Source organism: Cervus canadensis, chromosome 21, assembly GCF_019320065.1.
Source record: "Cervus canadensis isolate Bull #8, Minnesota chromosome 21, ASM1932006v1, whole genome shotgun sequence".
NCBI lineage: Eukaryota > Metazoa > Chordata > Mammalia > Artiodactyla > Cervidae > Cervus > Cervus canadensis.
The window spans coordinates 16,127,188-16,144,669 of NC_057406.1; the positions used below are offsets into that span (position 1 = coordinate 16,127,188).

Sequence of the window (17,482 nt, forward strand, 5' to 3'; positions counted from 1 at the left end):
GACCAAACATGAGAGGAGGTGGGGCTTTGGGAAGACAGCCAAGGGTTAAAAAGGACCAAGAAGCTGTTGAAAAGGAGAGGGATGGTTAAGGAAAGAGAAGCCCCAGACAGGACGCCTTTTCCAACCTTGGGAGGGTAAACACAGCGAGAATCTAGGACTGCGGTCCCCCGCCAGCAGATCGTCCAAAGAGACGAGTTCAGAGGCTGGAGGTTTCAGTTCCAAAGCTCTTACCCTCCTGGGGGCTTTGTGCTGACTCTCAAGCCTGAAATAGAGTCCTTTAGTGAAGGACTCTTTAAACATAGCGTGTATGTGCCTGGCTTGCTAATGGGCAGGCGGTTCTGCTGTAGCCAGCGCCATCCCTTCCTTTGACAATAAGGAGTTTGTGGGCAAGGCTGCACTTGGACCTCAGATGATCCACTTCTGTCATACTCTCTGTTCTAGCTCCTTTTGTTTTCTCCAAGACTTTAACAAACCCTTATTTGAAACAGTGCCCCTTATCACATCTGAGCTGCTCACAAAGAAAGGAGGGGAGGGAAGTGGCAGCAAAGGCAGGGGAGCCCTCCCCAGGAGAGTGGGGGAGCACTCTGTGACCTAGCTGCCCTTCCCTTGTCGGGGTTCTCTCTCCATCTGGGACCTCACACGTTAAGAATGACAATAGATTCCTCACAGGTGGGTCAAAGACAGCAGTGGGCAAGGTTTGTCTGCAAACCGCTGGGAGGAGAGAGGAAGCCAAGGGGAGAGGCGGGTGTGGAAGGCAGGATGGTAGATGTTACAGAGCATGGAGGCTGAGCGGACAGGTCCTGTGAAGAGACCAAGGCTCAGCAGTGAAATAGTTTGCCCAAGGTCACACAGTGAGGCAGTGACAGCACCTTGGAAAGCCGTGCTTTTAGGTTTGTTTTGCCCAGAACATGGAAGAGAGAAGAGCTGGCTCCCAGCAATCCTCTAGAATGTGGATGACAGGCCATACAGATGGGAGTTCCCTGGTGATCCAGCTGTTGAGAATCTGCCTTCCAATGCAGGAGCTGTGGTTTCGATCCCTGGTCATGGAACTAAGATCCTACATGCCTCAGAGCAACATCCTGAAGAGACAGAAAGGCCCCCCCCGCCCCCCGCCACAATGAAGAGCCTCGCAGCCCCCCCCACCCCCCACCGATGGAATACACATATTTGTGGCTCATCTGCAGGGTGGGAAGGACTGGGGAAGCCCAGCACAAATGGAGAGATGGCTGGAGCCTCCTTCATGCAGAGGATAACATCTGAGGGGAGGGAATGGGGCCAGGACTCTGCTCTTTCTTTTGAGACTCCAGGGTTTGGAGTGGCCTCTAAGGGTACCCTGACACAGTAGGGGGTCCCACTGAGTTACGGGATCGGCTCCTGGTTGGGATGCCTTTGTGTTCTGCAGGTGAGGACTTTCCTGCTACTCTTTCAACCTGCAAGTATGGGCACATGGGGTAGCTGCATGGAGATGGTGGCTAAGGTGAGGGGGCAGCTTGGGGGATACACAGCTTAGACTGTCACTCCTGCCTGCTGTGGAGCCCCAACGAGAAGGTGGAGTCTGATTTCTTGGGCAACATGGGGTTGTCTACTTCAGGGCATATGCCCACTCCTGACCTCTTGTCCAGGTTGGTCAGTTTCTTCTGAGCAGAGGGATCTGGACTGATCTAGGGTAGCTTAGCTGGTAAAGAATCCACCTGCAATGCAGGAGACCCTGGTTCGATTCCTGGGTCAGGAAGATCCCCTGGAGAAGGGATAGGCTACCCACTTTCTGGGTTTAATCCCTGGGTTAGGAAGATCCCTTGGAGGTTGGCAAGGCAACCCACTCCAGTATTCTCGCCAGGAGAATTCCAATGGACAGAGGAGCCTGGCAGGCTATAGTCCATGGGGTTGCAAAGAGTCAGACATAACTGAATGACTAAGCACAGCACAGAGAATCACTTGGGGTTCAGGCCTGGAAAGTTGCTTGTGACCATTCGGTGCTATCTGGGCCTGGTGGTTGGGGAGGGCTCAGAGGCCTGGCATGGAGCTGGGTTAGAAGGATGCAGTCACTCTATGTCATGGGGAGATAAACATTCTTGATTCCTGATCATTTCCCTGGGGGGCTAAGACTCTGGTCAACAAAATTAAAGCTGGTCCTGGGATCCACCACTTTGTGATCCTGGAAATGTTGGGGTGGGGTCACTGGTCCATAGCTGTTTTGCCCGCACCCCAACTCTTGCCTTTTCATCACTCACCCATCAGCGCCCCTGATGACTAACTCCTCCATCTGAGAGTGAGTGGTTCAGCCTGATTTGAATGAGGGGTAGGGCCTTGGCATAGTGAGCCCATGTGGGCTGAGAACTGGATTGTGTGTGTGTGTGTGTGTCTGTCTGTCTGTCTGGCGGGAGCAGGGATGGAGTGTGTCTATCCAACAGGGTGTTGGAGGAGGGACTGAATTTGGTGGGTAACTGGCTCCCACTGCAGCAAGCAGCGCCCCCTGCTGCCCACAGGGGAAACAGCAGCTTGAATCTGGGTGGGTCCTCTTCTACTTGCAGGGACCCCGAAGCAGCTCAGTCCATCCTCTGGTGGCTCGTGTTCCTTTGGGGTCTGCAGGCCTCTTGTTGGATTCTGGCTCCTGGAGGGGAGGGATCCAGAGGAAGCTGCGGACCCGCGGTTGGGAGGGTGTGGGTGCTCGCATCATAGGAGTCCTGGGGGACGAGTCTGCTTCTGCTGGGGTCCAGCTGTGACCGGGGAGGCCAACGTGCTCCCAGGTCAGGCCCTCTGGAGAGACCCCAGCCAGGGACCGACATGCAGAGCACAGCGGGCAGTCCTGTGCATAGAGGCCTGGACGTGCGCTGTGAGCTCCGAGTGGCCGGGACCTGGTGAATACACACCCAGAGCATTTTCCATGGCTTCGCTGCACCCAGAAGGGACAGGTAGGGTCCCCAGTTCTCGGAGGGCTCTCCCCTCCCCACCCTGCTGGAGGCCCTGCACAGAGGCTGCGCAGGGAAGAAGCGGCTCAGGTCCGCTCTGAGTTTTGTCTAAATTTTTTCCAGGCTGGTGCGGGGCTTGAGTGCTGTATTCCTAGTTTGTGGCCGGAGCCCCAGAGACCATCTAGAATGTGCAGGGGTCCAGCCATTGCAGGAAGAGGAGGCAGGGGTGTGCATCCAGTGAGCACCGGCCAGGGACTTTCCAGCAATCCCGTCCCCTCCCCCGGCCAGGCGCTGTCCCCACCCCGCCTAAGCCCTCTCTCTGTGCTCTTGCCCCACGGGACTTTTATTCTGAAAGAGCCAAGGCCTCTGTAGGTAGGGAGGTGACCCGAGGCTGGAGCTGGCCTGGCCTCTGGACAGGCCCTACCCTTCTGGGCTGTTTCCCAGGGCAGTGATTCTGGGCCCCTATGGGAGGAGCCATGCTGTCTTCAGTTGTCCTTCTTACCTTCTGTCCCCAGCCTTGCTGGACTGTAGGCAGAAGGTCTTTGAGGTCTGTTGCCTTCACACCTACTATTGCCTTCACACTGTCATGTCCCTCATCTTTCACGTCCTTGGCCTTGAACCCTCTGAGAAATGGAGTCGTGGTACATGCCTGCTCAGCTGTGTCTGACTCTTTGCAACCCCATGGACTGCAGCCCCCCAGGCTCCTCTGTCCATGACGTTCTCCAGGCAAGAATACTGGGGTGGGTTGCCATTTTTTTTCTCCAGGGGATCTTCCTGACCCAGGGATTGAACCTGGGTCTCCTGCAGCTCCTGCTTTGGCAGGTGGATTCTTTACTACTGTGCCACCTGGGAAGCCCAACCATATCATTAAACAAGATGTCACGGCCAACATCGAGTCCGGCCCTCCAAATGTGAATTTCTGAGCTCAGAGGGCACCCAGGAAGAACAATGCCTGCAATCCAGCAGCTGTCAGGCTGCAGCCATTCCCTACGGTCCATCAATTGAGGAACTAAGGATGTGAAAATCAAATCACAAATCAAATCAAATCTCAGGATGCTGCCCCCAGATAGCTGAGGTGCATATGAAAAGAATGCTTTCAGTAAGCCCAGGCTCTTGCATCTTCCCATACATAGAAAAGAGCTAAATTCCTTAACTTGAGATAACTGGTTTTCCTTAACTAACAATAATCTTTTGATGTTCAGACTGCCTGCCCCTTGTTGCAGGACTTGACATAACCTGACTGACAACCCCCACACCCCAACAGTTCTCTCAGTGTCACTTGAGATGCTGTCTTCTGGGTCTGAAGTCTTAAAAATTCTCACTAAATAAAACATAACTCTGAACTTTCAGGTTGTGACTATTTTTAAGTGGACACCTTCATCCGTTTCCCTTTTCAGTCCTTTTTGACCCTCTTGTTGCCTGTCCTTCCCAAAGCAGACATGGAGACCAGCTCACTATATAGAAACTTTCCGCCTCCCCTGGCACCAGATAAAGGTCTCACCCTGACCCATCCCTCTTCCAACATGTAGGATGCAAGCATACGATGGGCAAGGCTTATTAGGTGTCTGTCAACATGTCTGTTGAACTCTGTGTGGCTGGGGCCATGCCTTGGATCTGGTTCTATTAAGCCTGGGGAATTTCTCAAGAAGAAGGACAAGGAACTAGATAAGAGCCCCAGTAGCTCCAGCTTAGATTCTTGAGAGTCCAGTCACTCTTTCTCAAAAGTTCCACCAGGATGGAGTTTCCACTAATGCTCCAGTGCATGAAGCTGAGTGCTTTCTTAGATGGAAAATAAGAGGTCAAATGAATGAAAGAGAGCGGAGGTTCATTATTCTCAAAGGCCCTTTCCCTTTGCGTGTTTCTCTCATCCAGGAGGCCAGACCTTGAGCTGGATATGAGGTCACTATTGGGCAGTGGAATGTGAGAAGAAAAGGACTTTGGCCCGGGGGCTGCAAGTTATAGATTAACATGGGGCGGGGGAGGGGGGATGCAGAGGCAGGGTAAGCGGCCTGGGACAGGGACTGCTGACCTGGGGCCATCTGGGTTTGAAAGGGACACAGGCAAGAGGAATCTGGGGACCCATGTGGTCCAGGAGGGGAGGGGGGCCCTCAGTTCCTCTCCGGTTACTTGACCTTCCTGAAGATACACTGGCACACTGCATCCCGTGCGGTCACTTCCTGGGGGCAGAGTAGGAATAATAAGGACAGAGAAGATTCTTACCAGCCACTCCCCTTTCTCAAGGTTCTTGACCTCCACTGAATCCTTCAGGATACGTCAGCTGGAGTGTTTGATATATGGGGAACTGTATCCTTTTTCCAAACCCTCAACTTTCCACCCCAGAGGAAGGAAGGGAGCTGGTCAGGAAGCTGAAGTGGCTAAGTCTCCATGTCTCCGGTCATGATTTATGGACACGCATCCGACCTGCAGCCAGGGCCCACCATGGCCACTGGAGTTCTTCCTCTCTCCATTCTTCCCAGGGCTCCCATTTCCCTTCCTAAGATGCCTTCTTTGGCAGGGGGCAGGCTGGAGTAGTAGACTTACTTGATTTGAATAAGGGAATGGGTCCTAGCTGGAGGGCCCCCTCCCAGACACACCCTCCAGCATCTCCTCTCCCAGTCCCCATCCCACTCACCTGATATAACATCTCTCCCTCCAGCCAGAGTCGCCAGCCCCGGTTAGGGATCTCTCCTTTCTGCACGCAAACCAGCTGCTCCCCTTCCCAGGTGATTATGGACTATGGAGAAAGCATAAGAAAGGAAGACTACGGGGCATTGTAGGGCAACCCAATGCATCGCCTTACTCTGTTTGGGCTGCCCCCGCCCTCTGCATCACAGCAGATGCTGTCTTGCTCCAGCCCTTTCCTTCTGAGTGACTCAGCAAAACTCCTCTCCCCTCCCACTCCTAAAGGCCACTGGAAGGGGCCCCACACCGTGTGACAGTGACCATTTGGGTAGAGCGGGGGATGAAGCAGGATAATCCCGGGGTTGGGGGAGATGAAATTGGGGGTTGGGTGATGAAGAATGGAGAATTTGTCCTCTGACACTTCTGGCTGACCCAGAGGAGACTTTGGGAAAAAAGGGAGATTGGTTGGGAGACAACCAAGGAATTTCTTTTCTCCTTTTTCTCAGTCTCAAGGGCAGCTGCAATGTCTCTGAGAATGAAGGGTCAACTCCCCAAATCAGAGCTGAGTGGATCAGAACTAGGCATTCCAACAGCATTATTTGGACCTCCAATAGGCTATGTGTGTGCTGAGTTGCTCAGTCAGGTCCGACTCTTTGTGGCCCCGTGGGCTGTGGCCCACCAGGCTCCTCTGTCCATGGGACTTTTCAGGCATGACTACTGGAGTGGGTTGCCATTTCCTCCTCCAGGGGATCTTCCCAACCCAGGGATCGAACCCCATCTCTTGTGTCTCCTGCTTTGGCAGGTGGATTCTTTATCACTAGTGCCACCTGGGAAACCCCAATAGGATAGGCCCTACCCAAACCAGGAGTTCAGAATCTTATGCGGTTTTTTTTCCGGCCATACCACATGGCTTGTAGGATCTTAGTTCTCCAACAAGGGATGGAACCCAGGTCCTCAGCAGTGAAAGCTCGGAGTCCTCACCACTGGACCACCAGGGAATTTCCAAGGAGTTCAGAATCTTGATCGGTTAGAGGAGAGGTCAGTAGGTGTTATATCTGTGACACCAACAAGACTGTTGGTGATGGGAGCAGAGAGGGAAGAGTGGAGTATTCAAGGAAGGGAGTTAATTGGATCAGAGATAATGGGAACTTTCTAGCAAGAAAAGAAACAGAGGTAAGGAAGATGAGTAGATAGTTGTGAGGGGGCTCTAACCTAGTGTTTTTGTGGGGAGGCCCTTGGATGGTATGTGGAGTGTGTGGACCTTACTTGGAACATAGCGGGTTGTCTGAAAGGGTTTGAGTCAGCAACTGACATGGTCACTTTTACATTTTAAAAGTACTGTGGTTATGGTAGGCAGAGTGGATTAGAGGAGAGTCAAGAATGGGAACCAATTTGGGGCACGAGATGAGAAATAAGGGCCTGAAATAAGGTGGTGGTAGAAAAGCTAGGATGAAACAGATGACAGCCGTGTAAACAACTGATGTTCAATAGGAATGTAGTGAGTCCTAAATGCTAGCCACATATATAATTCAAAAAATTTCTAGTAGCCACATTAGAAAAGCAAAAAAGAAACAGGTGAAATTAATTTTAGTATTATATTTTATTCACCTAAAATATTATAATTTTATTATATGTAATATTATATTATATATATTTTCAACCTAAAATATTATAATATTTCAGCATGTAATCAATAAAAAATTTCTGAGGTGTCTTATACTCTTGTTTGGTATTGTTTTAAAAATTCAGTGTGTATTTCATGCTGATAGCACATGTCAAATTTGGACCAGTTACATTTCAAATATCTATATAGGGCTAGTAGCTGCCATATTGGATAGCGCAGAACAGTTATAAAGGCTTCTGGACTAATTACATGTGGTGCACACGTGCATGCATGTGTGTGAGTGTGTATACATGCATGTGTTGGGAGCACAGAGGTAAGGAAACACAAGGCAATAACTGTGAGTCCCAGGCTTTGTTCCTGCTGGTTATTGCCATTGATGGAGACAGTAAGTATAGAGGCAGGAAGAGGTCTGTGTAGGAAGATAATGACTTTGTGTTTGACCTTGGGGCATGCAGATGGAAACATTTTGCAGGCAGTTGAAATTTGGCCCTGGAGCTCAGGTGGCATCTCTGCTGGAGAGTTTGTGTCTAGAGCAGTTTGTAGATTTCATTGAACACATGGGTGTATATGCTTTAGCCCATGGATAGTACACAGACAAGAGGGAGAAAGTCGAGAACAAGATACTAGGGGATTGCAGCACTATTTGCAAGAGCTAGGACACGGAAGCAACCTAGATGGCCATCAACAGATGAATGGATAAGAAAGCTGTGGTACATATACACAATGGAATATTACTCTGCTATAAAAAAGAACACATTTGAGCTATTTCCAATGAGGTGGATGAACCTAGAACCTGTTATACAGAGTAAAGTAAGTCAAAAAGAGAAAGACAAATATTGCATATTAATGCATCTATAGAGAACCAAGAAAGATAGTACTGACGATCCTATTTGCAAGGCAGCAAAGGAGACACAGACATTTTGGACACAGTGGGGGAAGGAGATGGTAGGATGATTTGAGAGAATAGCATTGAAATATATATATTGCCATATGTAAAATAGATAGCCAGTGGGAGTTTGATGTGTGACGAAGGGAACCCAAAGCAAGTGCTCTGTGACAATCTAAAGGGGTGGGATGGTGAAGAAGGTGGGAGAGGGGCTCAAGAGGGAGGAGACCTATGTGTACCTAACGTCGATTCATGTTGGTGTGTTGTAAAAACCATCACAATATTGTAAAGTAATTATCCTCTAATTGAAAAAAAAAAAGATACTAAGGGAAAATCCCAGTTTAAGGGATTAATAGGGGAACTAGGGTCTGCAGAGGAGGTCAAAAGGAACACGAAAGAAGCAGAAAGGACCGCACAGGAGCGGATTTACAGAGGTTGAGAGAAGAGACTATGGTGTCCACAGGGTCACAGGCTAGAGGGTGAGCACAGGTTTGCTCATTGGCCTGAGGGTAACCTGTCCCTGTTGCCCTTTCAGCTGGTGCTCAGAGGGGGCAGAGGAGACACTGGAGAGAATCGGGGTGTGGGTGGGTGACATCAGCAGTCTGTTATCCCAGGGCAGGCTGCTGTGGTCATCGCTTCCTCTTGCTGTGACAGGTCATTTTATTTCACCCCCAGTTGTTAAGAGCCCCCGTGCCCATCCACAGCCCCTTCCCACAGGCCTGAGAAAGACACCTGGCACTTGCGTCCATCCACGATCCTCAGGTCCTCCTCAAACTCCACTCCCACCTCGAATTCCAGAATGTAGTTCCGGAAGGTGCTGAGGGTCTTCACCGTCATGTGGTTGCCCCGCTGGTCAATTTCCTTGTCCGGCTTGAGCAGCAGGGCAATCTTCCGCAGAGCCATGTTGATATCTGTAGGGACCGTTTCTGAGCAAGGGTCTGAGCGAGGGTCCTTTTAGCGGGCCGGGGGCTTCCCCACTCACATCAGCGGCTGGAAGCCTCCCCTTGCCCGGGTCTGGGACTGGGTATTTACTTCCTCCTAGTAATGCCCCTGGCTAGAAAAGGGGCCCAAGTCAGGGGCCAGCACCCCCTACCCCCAGCCTGTCCATCATGTCCAGGCCCTAGCATCCCCCCACTCCTCAATGGAGTCAGAGGCAGGAAGGGGGAGGAGAGGAGGGGAGTGAAAGGGTTGAGAGGGGCAAGGCCATTACTCAGAGCTTGCAGGTAGTCCTCCAAGTTCTTCTGAGAGATGAAGCGGTAGTAGCCAGTGAGGTCGGGAGGCATAGTCTAGGCAGGCCAAGGTAGAAGTCAAGATTTCAGGAGAATATAAGAGAGTGGGCAAGGAGGCAGGGGGTGTCCTCTGACAGGTGGGGCTGGGAGTCTCCCAGCCAGGCTCTGCACACACTGAGGCAGCCTGTGTAAGGTCCGAGCTACCAGGGTTTTTATAGCACCGGGGCCCTGCTGCAATAAGAGCTCCTGCCAGATTTCCTCCCTCCTTCCCCCATGATGAGCGTGAGATTGGTGACCGCAGTCCCAGAGATGGGCAGGGGACTTGGCAAGGCTGTGCCTGACCTTGGCTCTTCCTGAGGAAGGAACCTGGACCAAGACTGGGGGCTGTCAGTCAGGCAACACTTGAGCCTTTCCGAAGGTCAGTTCTGGCTTCCAGCCCATGTGTGGAAGGCTTGGGAACTGTCCGGAGCCCCTAGGGGGGTACAATCCCCCAGGAGGGAGCCAATCTTACTGGATGGCGGGGAGGGAACTTTCGGACTCACCCAGGGATGAGTTCTAACAATATCTCACCTGAGATCCTGGGGCTGGGTCAGGGATCCCAAAAGGTATGAAGGGGAGGAGGAGGTGGGGAAAGAAGTGCAGACAGCCAGCTGGCTGGGAGCCCCAGTGAAGAAAATCCTCGAGCTGGCCCCCACAGCTTCGTCACACTGCTCTGCTGAGCTGGGGCCCCAACGCTGGAGTTCAGGACCCTGTCCTGCAGGACAGTGAGAAGGGAAGCAGAGAAATTGCAGAGGGGGCTGTCAGAGTTGCTGAGTTCAAAGTCTAGAGCAGAAGGTGAGGGAGGAGTTTGGCTGGCTGTTCTGGAGAATTCTACAGTTTGGCTTGGGACCCAGGGATTTCCCCTCTCCCTCTGGAGTCGTGGATGGCACCATCACCTACCCTCCTCCCCAGCCCTTGCACAATCCATGCTTCCCAGATGTATTCCCTTGGAGGCGGAGGTGGTGTGCTCTAGCCCTCCCCTCCCCCCTCCCCACCACACTACACCGCACTCTTCTCTGCCTCTCAGACCTACCAACTTTTCTGGCTTCTGAACCAACTAGGGTGGTTTGGGTCAACACGGTTTAAGATGAGAAATTTGGGGAGAGGGAGGCAGGCATGGTAGACAGCAGGAAAAAAGTTCACTTGGCGGTGAACCGTCCTGACAGGTGTGTGGGGGTGGGTGGGGGAGGTGGGGCACAGACATCTCGCTTTTCCTCGGGTCCCAGGGCTCCGTCCACCGACTTGCTGACCACCCACTGGCTTCCTCAGAGACTCGGGCCTGGGACCTTTTGGCTAGCATCTCTGGGGCTCAGGTTGTGGGTTTTACTTGGCGGTTCCCAGGAGGCACCCAGCAGGGTCTTGCTGATGGAACGGGCTGTGAAAAGAGGTTAATGCAGAGTTGGTGGTGGTGGTGGTGGTGGGGTGACGTGGATACTTGTCCCTCCTCGCCTCCCTCAGGTCTCCGTTTGACGTCTCCTCTTCCCACCCCCGGGCCTCTAGCTGCGCGATCCTCTCCCCGTCCCTCTTTCCCCCCACCTCCTCTACGGCTTTCCAGCTTCCTCCCTAGCCCCCGCAGTTCCCTTGCTCCCCCAAATTGCAGTCAGGGGAAAAAGCCCTAACACGTCCTCCCGCCCCTGCTCCCCAGTCCCATTGGCTCCCTCCCGCCCTGCAGCACCTGGCCCCCCCAGCCACCCGATTGGCCAGCGGCCCCATCAATCCTCGCCTGGCCGTGCTGACGTCATCCTGCAGTAGCGGGGATGGGGTGGGAATGAGAGAGAGAGAGAGAGAGAGAGAGTGAGGACGCCCGGCTCCAGAACGGAGGAGAAGCAGCCACTGCCGGTTCCCCCCTGCTCAGCCACCCAGGTTGGGGTCTGCCCGGGTCTGCCCTATGGACTAGGGTGGGTGGCAGGCTCCTTTCAGTCTCTGCCCTGCTGTCTGCCCTCTCCCCTCCCCTCTTCGGAGAGCCCCTGCATCCCTTGTCCAAGGTGGAACAAGCAGGGCTCCAGGCTCTGGGGGAGAGCAATCGGGGCCCTGCCCTGCCTACACCACGCCATGACCCCCCTGCTGTTTCCCCTCTTGCTGGCCTCCCTGCTCCCCTCCAGCTCCTGTAACAAAGGTGAGTGTGGTGGTGGTGGGGCACAGAGGGAGGGGGGTCTCAGGCCCCGCGATGTGGGGGTTGCGGCGGGCAGGCGCCCTTTAAGGCTCCCTGGGACACGACAGGTGGTTCTTCGCACCATCCCCCTTCCCATCCATTTTCTCAGACCTGTCCCCTTCCCTTCTGGCTGGCATCCCCAGAACCTCTCTCTGGTCCCTCCTCTCTGGTCCGTCTCTACCCATGTGCTTCTCTTGCTCCCAGGTTGGTCCCCATTCCCATCCTGGGGTCTGTATCTTGTCCCCCCACCCCACCCCCCACTATATCTCCCTGCTGGAGCGATCTCGGGTCTCAGAAGGACCTGTCCCTGAGGGGGGTGATGGACCTCTCTGGGCGGGTCCCCGTTTCACGGGGTGTGCCGGCGCTGAGGGTGTGTGGCCATATCCATCTGGTCCCTCTCCATCTCATCCCGGGGAGGAACTGTTCCCGCAGTTCAGCAATTCGGAGCACGTATGTGTTGGCGTGTTCCTCTGCATCCATCCCCTTCCGCCTGCATACACGGCTGGGCTGAGGGTTACCAGAGCTGCCCTCTCTGGCAGACGGCTGATAAATTTAGCTGGGGTGAGGCCGTTAGAGGGGCCAGGAGAGAGGCAGGGGGTGAGGGCCAAGGGTTTAGTTAGGTGGAGACCGCAGGAAAGGGCAGAGGTGTGTGTGTGTGTGTGTGGGGGGGTGCTAATGAGTGGGGAGAGGGGAAGGGAGAAGGAGAAGGGAGGTGAAGGTGGGAGGGGATGAGAAGGGGATGGACCAGGGTCAAGGTGGAGGCAAAAGGAGAGGGGGAGAAATCAGGAAGAACAGGTGAGGAGTGGGTGAGGGGAAGAGCTCAGGAGGGAGGAGGCAGGGAGTCCAGGAGTCAGTGAGAGGAGATGGACAGAAGGAGAGAGTCAGGGGCCAAGAGGAAGGAAGCGGGGAGGCCCGGGAGAGGCGGCAGGGCCAGGGGTGGTGGTGAGCTGTGTGCAGCCTCTCCATCTTCAGCTCAGCCTCTGACCTCAGTGGGCTTCTTAGTAACGACACATCCTGTGCTGCCTCCTAGGCACCATCTGTGGCTTTCTCCTCTGCCCCTAGGGAAGGGGGTTGTGGTGGTCCTCAGTGAGGAAGGGGCAGGCATACGAGATACCAGAAGGCTTTGGGGGTGTCACTGGAGGAAAGAAGGGAAATCAGGATTTCTCGCTCACCATGACAAGCTGGGGATGAGTGTCCTTTGGGTGACTCAGTTTCTCTTTGACGATAAGTCTTCAGGTCTCAATGATGGGCCCTTGTGGATGTGCTTTGGGAGCTTGGCGCTTTGGCTTGATGGGATCTGATAGAGAAGGCAGTGGAAGTTGGGGTTGGGGGTGATGTAGAGGGGGATGGAGCCCACTGAACCTTCCCCAGAGCCAATGGCGAGTGGGCACTTGGTCCTGGGAGGAGACGGGATTGAGTTGAGTCTGGTAGTGGTTGAGGAGACATGGAGGCTGAGTGGGTTGCACTCCTGTCATGGATTGCCTGGTGGTTGAAGGGAACAGGGGTGGGATAGGCGAGAATTAGGACTCAGCCATGACTCCGTAAGAAGGGGGTTCCGGGCGTGTGAGGTTTGGTGGCCTTCTGGGGGACATAGGAGTCAGCTGGTTATGATTATGAGTGTGTTCTTTTGGGTGTGAGAGCGAGAAGCAGGGAGGGGATTTGTCGAGTTTCTAGGCCAGTTCGATAATCCCTGAGGATGCCAGCTCTGCTGGGCCCAGTTGTTTGGCATTGATTCCTTTGCTCCATCCCTGCCCCTCTCTGTCCCCCTCCCTCTGTCCTATATATCTCCCTTCTCCCTTCTCTCCTCTTTCCTCTCCTCTGGGAGAACGGCCTTAGAATGGGGCTTAGCCAGGAGAAGAAGGGAACAGGACTGAAATGGGGTGGTGGTCGTGGTGGAGAGGATCAACAACAGGACCTCAGGAAACGTCTAGTCTTCTTTTCCTAATCTCCACTCTGCCCTTAATCTATCCCCTCCCTTTCCCAGGGCCCTCTAATGGCCCATTGCTGCTCCCTGGAGGCCCAACGTCCACACTCCAGCACTTGAAATGCTTAAGAAAAGTCTCCATCCTTTGACAGTTTCCCAGGGGAGATGGCAGGATCTCTTCCTCCCCCCAGGGCAGGCTGTTGCCATGGAAACTGTCTATCCAGTGACCTCCTGCAGGCCCTCTGACTCCTTTCATGGCTGATTTCTTGCCCTCAGCCCTTCCTCCTGCAGGCACTTCTGCAGGGGCTGAAGAGGGTGGTGAGCCTGGAGTGTACTGTTTAGGTCAACAAGGGTTGTGTGGCTGTGGAGGGCCAGCTCACAGGTGCTTCCTCTCCTCTCCCTGGGGGCGGGGTCAGCCAACAAGCACAAGCCATGGATCGAGGCAGAATACCAAGGCATCGTCATGGAGAATGACAACACGGTCCTGCTGAACCCACCGCTCTTTGCTTTGGACAAGGATGCTCCCTTGCGCTATGCAGGTAAGTGGGGCTGGGGCAGGGCAGGGTGGGTGGGACAGAGAGAAGTGGGCGGGAGGGCAGGGGCAAGGGAGGAGGGGGGAGGTCCTGGGAGGGAGAGCAGTGAGGACTTGGGCAACGCGGAAGAAGGAGGCTCCAGGAGGGAGCCGGGCGATGGTGGAGATCAGTGGCACAGTAAAGGGAGTCAGAGGAGGATGTGGGCAGGCAGGGGTTAACGCATCCAGATTTTGCCAGCTCTCAGAGCTGGTGGCTCAGAGGTTGTCGCTCAGGGAACCTGGGGTTGGAGTGAATGTTCGATAATTAATGCTTTTCCATGTGCAAGAAAAAGGACTGGGTCTGGGAGGAGAGGTGAAGTGGGGGCCTGAGGGGAGGTTGGCGAGCGATGGAAGGAGACCCTGGAAGTGGAGCAGGAACCTCATCCTTACCTCCCCAACCCCCTGCCCCCGGCCAGGTGAGATCTGTGGCTTCCGGCTCCATGGGTCTGGGGTGCCCTTTGAGGCTGTGATCCTGGACAAGGCGACAGGAGAAGGGCTGATCCGGGCCAAGGAGCCGGTGGACTGCGAGGCCCAGAAGGAGCACACCTTCACCATCCAGACAGGAGAAGGGCTGATCCGGGCCAAGGAGCCGGTGGACTGCGAGGCCCAGAAGGAGCACACCTTCACCATCCAGGCCTATGACTGTGGCGAGGGCCCGGACGGGGCCAACACCAAGAAGTCCCACAAGTGAGGACATCCCTGCCCCTGCCCTTGCCCTCTGCTGCAGGTGCCCCACCCCCGCCCCCCACGACCAGGCCCCTTCCTTCCCTCTGTCCTCACCGTCTTGACGATCTACCCCCTCCCCTCTTTGTTCATGGGGTTTAGGAGCCTTCAGCCAAGGGAGACAGGAGCATGTGGTGAAGCTCAGTGGGACCCAGTCTGGGCTCTATCTCTTTTGACCATGGACAGCTTCTTAGTCTTTCTGGATTTGCTTTCCCTTGTCTGTAAAATGGAGCAGTGATGATGCGTGCTTCTTCAGGTCACTGTGAAGATGAAAGGAGATGGTTTGTGTCGAAAGCAGGCACTGCAGTGCCTGCCAGTTGGGAAAGGATTCAATACACAGAGACAGGATACTAAGAGAGTGAGGAGGAGGATGGCACTTCAGTACGCACCCGGCTTCCTTCCCACTGCCCGGCACTGTGTGTGCCGCACTCACACATAGAACGTGCACCATGCAGATGCACAGCGGTGGGTAAGAGTGGGCAGGAAGGAGGCTGGGACCCGGGACTCCTACCTCTATCTGCTCCCAGCTCACTTCTCACTTGAGAATGGTGGGAAGGTGGGCGGTCAGGACTCCCGGGTCACTATGAGGCGCTGGATATAAACTGCTTTTCGTTATGACTCAATTTCCCATTTGGAGACAGGACCTTTGCCTCTGGGCTTTGGGTGCCTGGATCTGGGCTGGGGGCAGGGCTCAGCATGAAGGGTTTCGCCCCACCCCCGCCTCCTCTGCTTGCCCTATGGGGGCCGGAGTGGGAAGCGGCCACAGCTCACTGCACACCTCAGATGACTTGAGACTCTGGTACAAAACCACTTCTCTGAATCTGTGTGTGTGCTCAGTTGCTTCAGCTGTGTCCAACTCTGCGACCTCATGGACTGTAGCCCCCCAGGCTCCTCTGTCCATGGGGTTCTCCAGGCAAGAATACTAGAGTGGGTTGCCATGTCCTTCTCCAGGGGGTCTTCCAGACCTAGGGATCGAATCTGTGTCTCCTGCTTCTCCTGCATTGCAGGCAGATTCTTTACCGCTGAGCCACTGGGGAAGCTACTTCCCTGAATATGGTTGGTTTTATTTTGGCTTTTACTCTGCATCTGCCTTGATTGGACCTGACTTCATGAAAAAACAACGTGCTGGATTCAGAATCCTGTCTCACATGTCTTGCCATCCTATCCTTTAATATTCTGTACAGAAGTCATCAAAACCAGCCACTGATGGCCCCCAGGGTCATTTTCACCATGTACATCAGTCACCCTTTCTCCTGAGGTTCCTCTCTCTTTGTGGTACTTGGTACCCCTGGGTGGGGGTCAGATGAACGTGACCAGGCTCTGGGTCACACTGGTTCCATCTCCTTGGCTTCCGGTGTGGACCCCCATCTGTGGCTGACTCTTCCTTCTCTTCCTGCTCTGGCGCCCGCAGGGCCACCGTGCACGTGCGGGTCAACGACGTAAACGAGTTTGCCCCAGTGTTTGTGGAGCGGCTGTACCGTGCGGCAGTGACCGAGGGGAAGCTGTATGACCGCATCCTTCGGGTAGAAGCCATCGACGGCGACTGCTCCCCCCAGTACAGCCAGATCTGCTATTACGAGATCCTCACGCCCAACACCCCCTTCCTCATCGACAACGATGGTGAGTCCAGTCCCTGCCACCCCAGCTGCTCAGCCCTGAGCGCCCACCTCCCTCGTGATGCCCCGGGGCTGCGCCCTCCACTTGTTCTGCCCCTCACCTGCTCATTCCTCACCCTGCTTTCCAGACATGGAACTTCTTTCCCCAGATTCCTTCCTGCCTGCTTCCTGCTGCCTAATTCACCTGCTGCCCTAAAGTTAGCTCCCGAGTCCTCCCCCAGACTTGCTTTGGTGCCCCTGACCCTCTCTGTCCCCCACCCCAGGGAACATTGAGAACACGGAGAAGCTACAGTACAGTGGTGAGAAGCTCTACAAGTTCACGGTGACAGCTTATGACTGTGGGAAGAAGCGGGCGGCGGACGATGCCGAGGTGGAGATCCAGGTGAAGCCCACGTGTAAACCCAGCTGGCAAGGTGAGGGGCTACGCACCGGGGCCCGTGATCCATCCTTCCCCTTGGTCTCCCTCCTCCTCCCTTCTGACAACCACAGGGGCCAGGCTAGGAAGTGGGGACGGATATTTGGGGGGGGGCACCTGATGCGAAGAGCTGACTTAGTGGAAAAGACCCTGATGCTGGGAAAGATTGAGGGCAGGAGGAGAAGGGGACGCAGAGGATGAGATGGTTGGATGGCATCACTAATTCAATGGACATGAACTTGGGCAAACTCTGGGAGATGGTGAGGGACAGGGAAGCCTAGCGTGCTACAGTCCATGTGGGTGGACACGACTGAGCAACTGAACGACGACATTTGGGGGGCAGGCTTGTAGCTGTCTCCCCTGGCTGGCCATTTTCATAGGAACCTGAGACCATCAGTGAATATGAGCAGAATGGGTAGGAAGGGTTGCCTTAACCGGCTCTGCCCCACTGCTTGCTCCTTCTCACCCCTGCAGGCTGGAACAAAAGGATTGAATATGCACCAGGCGCTGGGAGCTTGGCTCTGTTCCCTGGTATCCGCCTGGAGACCTGTGATGAACCTCTCTGGAACATTCAGGCCACCATAGAGCTGCAGACCAGCCATGTGGCCAAGGGCTGTGACCGTGACAACTACTCAGAGCGTGCGCTGCGGAAACTCTGTGGTGGGTGTGATCCCCTGTGGCCCTCCCCCCATCCTCCCTGCCTGTGCCCATCGCCCATTCCCCCAGCCTTTTCCCAACCCTCCTCTACCTCTCTTAAGAATCTGTCTTGGGA

General features: G+C 54.6%; 2 protein-coding genes across 2 annotated transcripts in view; one reads left to right on the forward strand and one right to left on the reverse strand.

Moving 5' to 3' along the window:
* Positions 1 to 4,717: 4,717 nt before the first annotated feature.
* Positions 4,718 to 10,067, reverse strand: RBP5 (retinol binding protein 5). Its single transcript, XM_043441044.1, has 5 exons — positions 9,841 to 10,067; positions 9,252 to 9,327; positions 8,774 to 8,952; positions 5,542 to 5,643; positions 4,718 to 5,086 (listed from the first exon to the last, which is right to left on the reverse strand). Exons 2-5 carry the CDS (start codon positions 9,322 to 9,324, stop codon positions 5,033 to 5,035), a joined length of 408 nt encoding a protein of 135 aa, XP_043296979.1. The 5' UTR covers positions 9,325 to 9,327; positions 9,841 to 10,067; the 3' UTR covers positions 4,718 to 5,032.
* Positions 10,068 to 11,057: 990 nt separating this feature from the next.
* Positions 11,058 to 17,482, forward strand: part of CLSTN3 (calsyntenin 3) — a 30,088-nt gene continuing 23,663 nt past the window's right edge. The window contains exons 1-7 of the mRNA XM_043441043.1: positions 11,058 to 11,425; positions 13,802 to 13,924; positions 14,373 to 14,485; positions 14,561 to 14,643; positions 16,091 to 16,299; positions 16,559 to 16,708; positions 17,185 to 17,370. Coding sequence (XP_043296978.1) covers positions 11,362 to 11,425; positions 13,802 to 13,924; positions 14,373 to 14,485; positions 14,561 to 14,643; positions 16,091 to 16,299; positions 16,559 to 16,708; positions 17,185 to 17,370 — 928 coding nt within the window. The 5' untranslated portion in view covers positions 11,058 to 11,361. The remainder of the gene's footprint in view (positions 11,426 to 13,801; positions 13,925 to 14,372; positions 14,486 to 14,560; positions 14,644 to 16,090; positions 16,300 to 16,558; positions 16,709 to 17,184; positions 17,371 to 17,482) is intronic.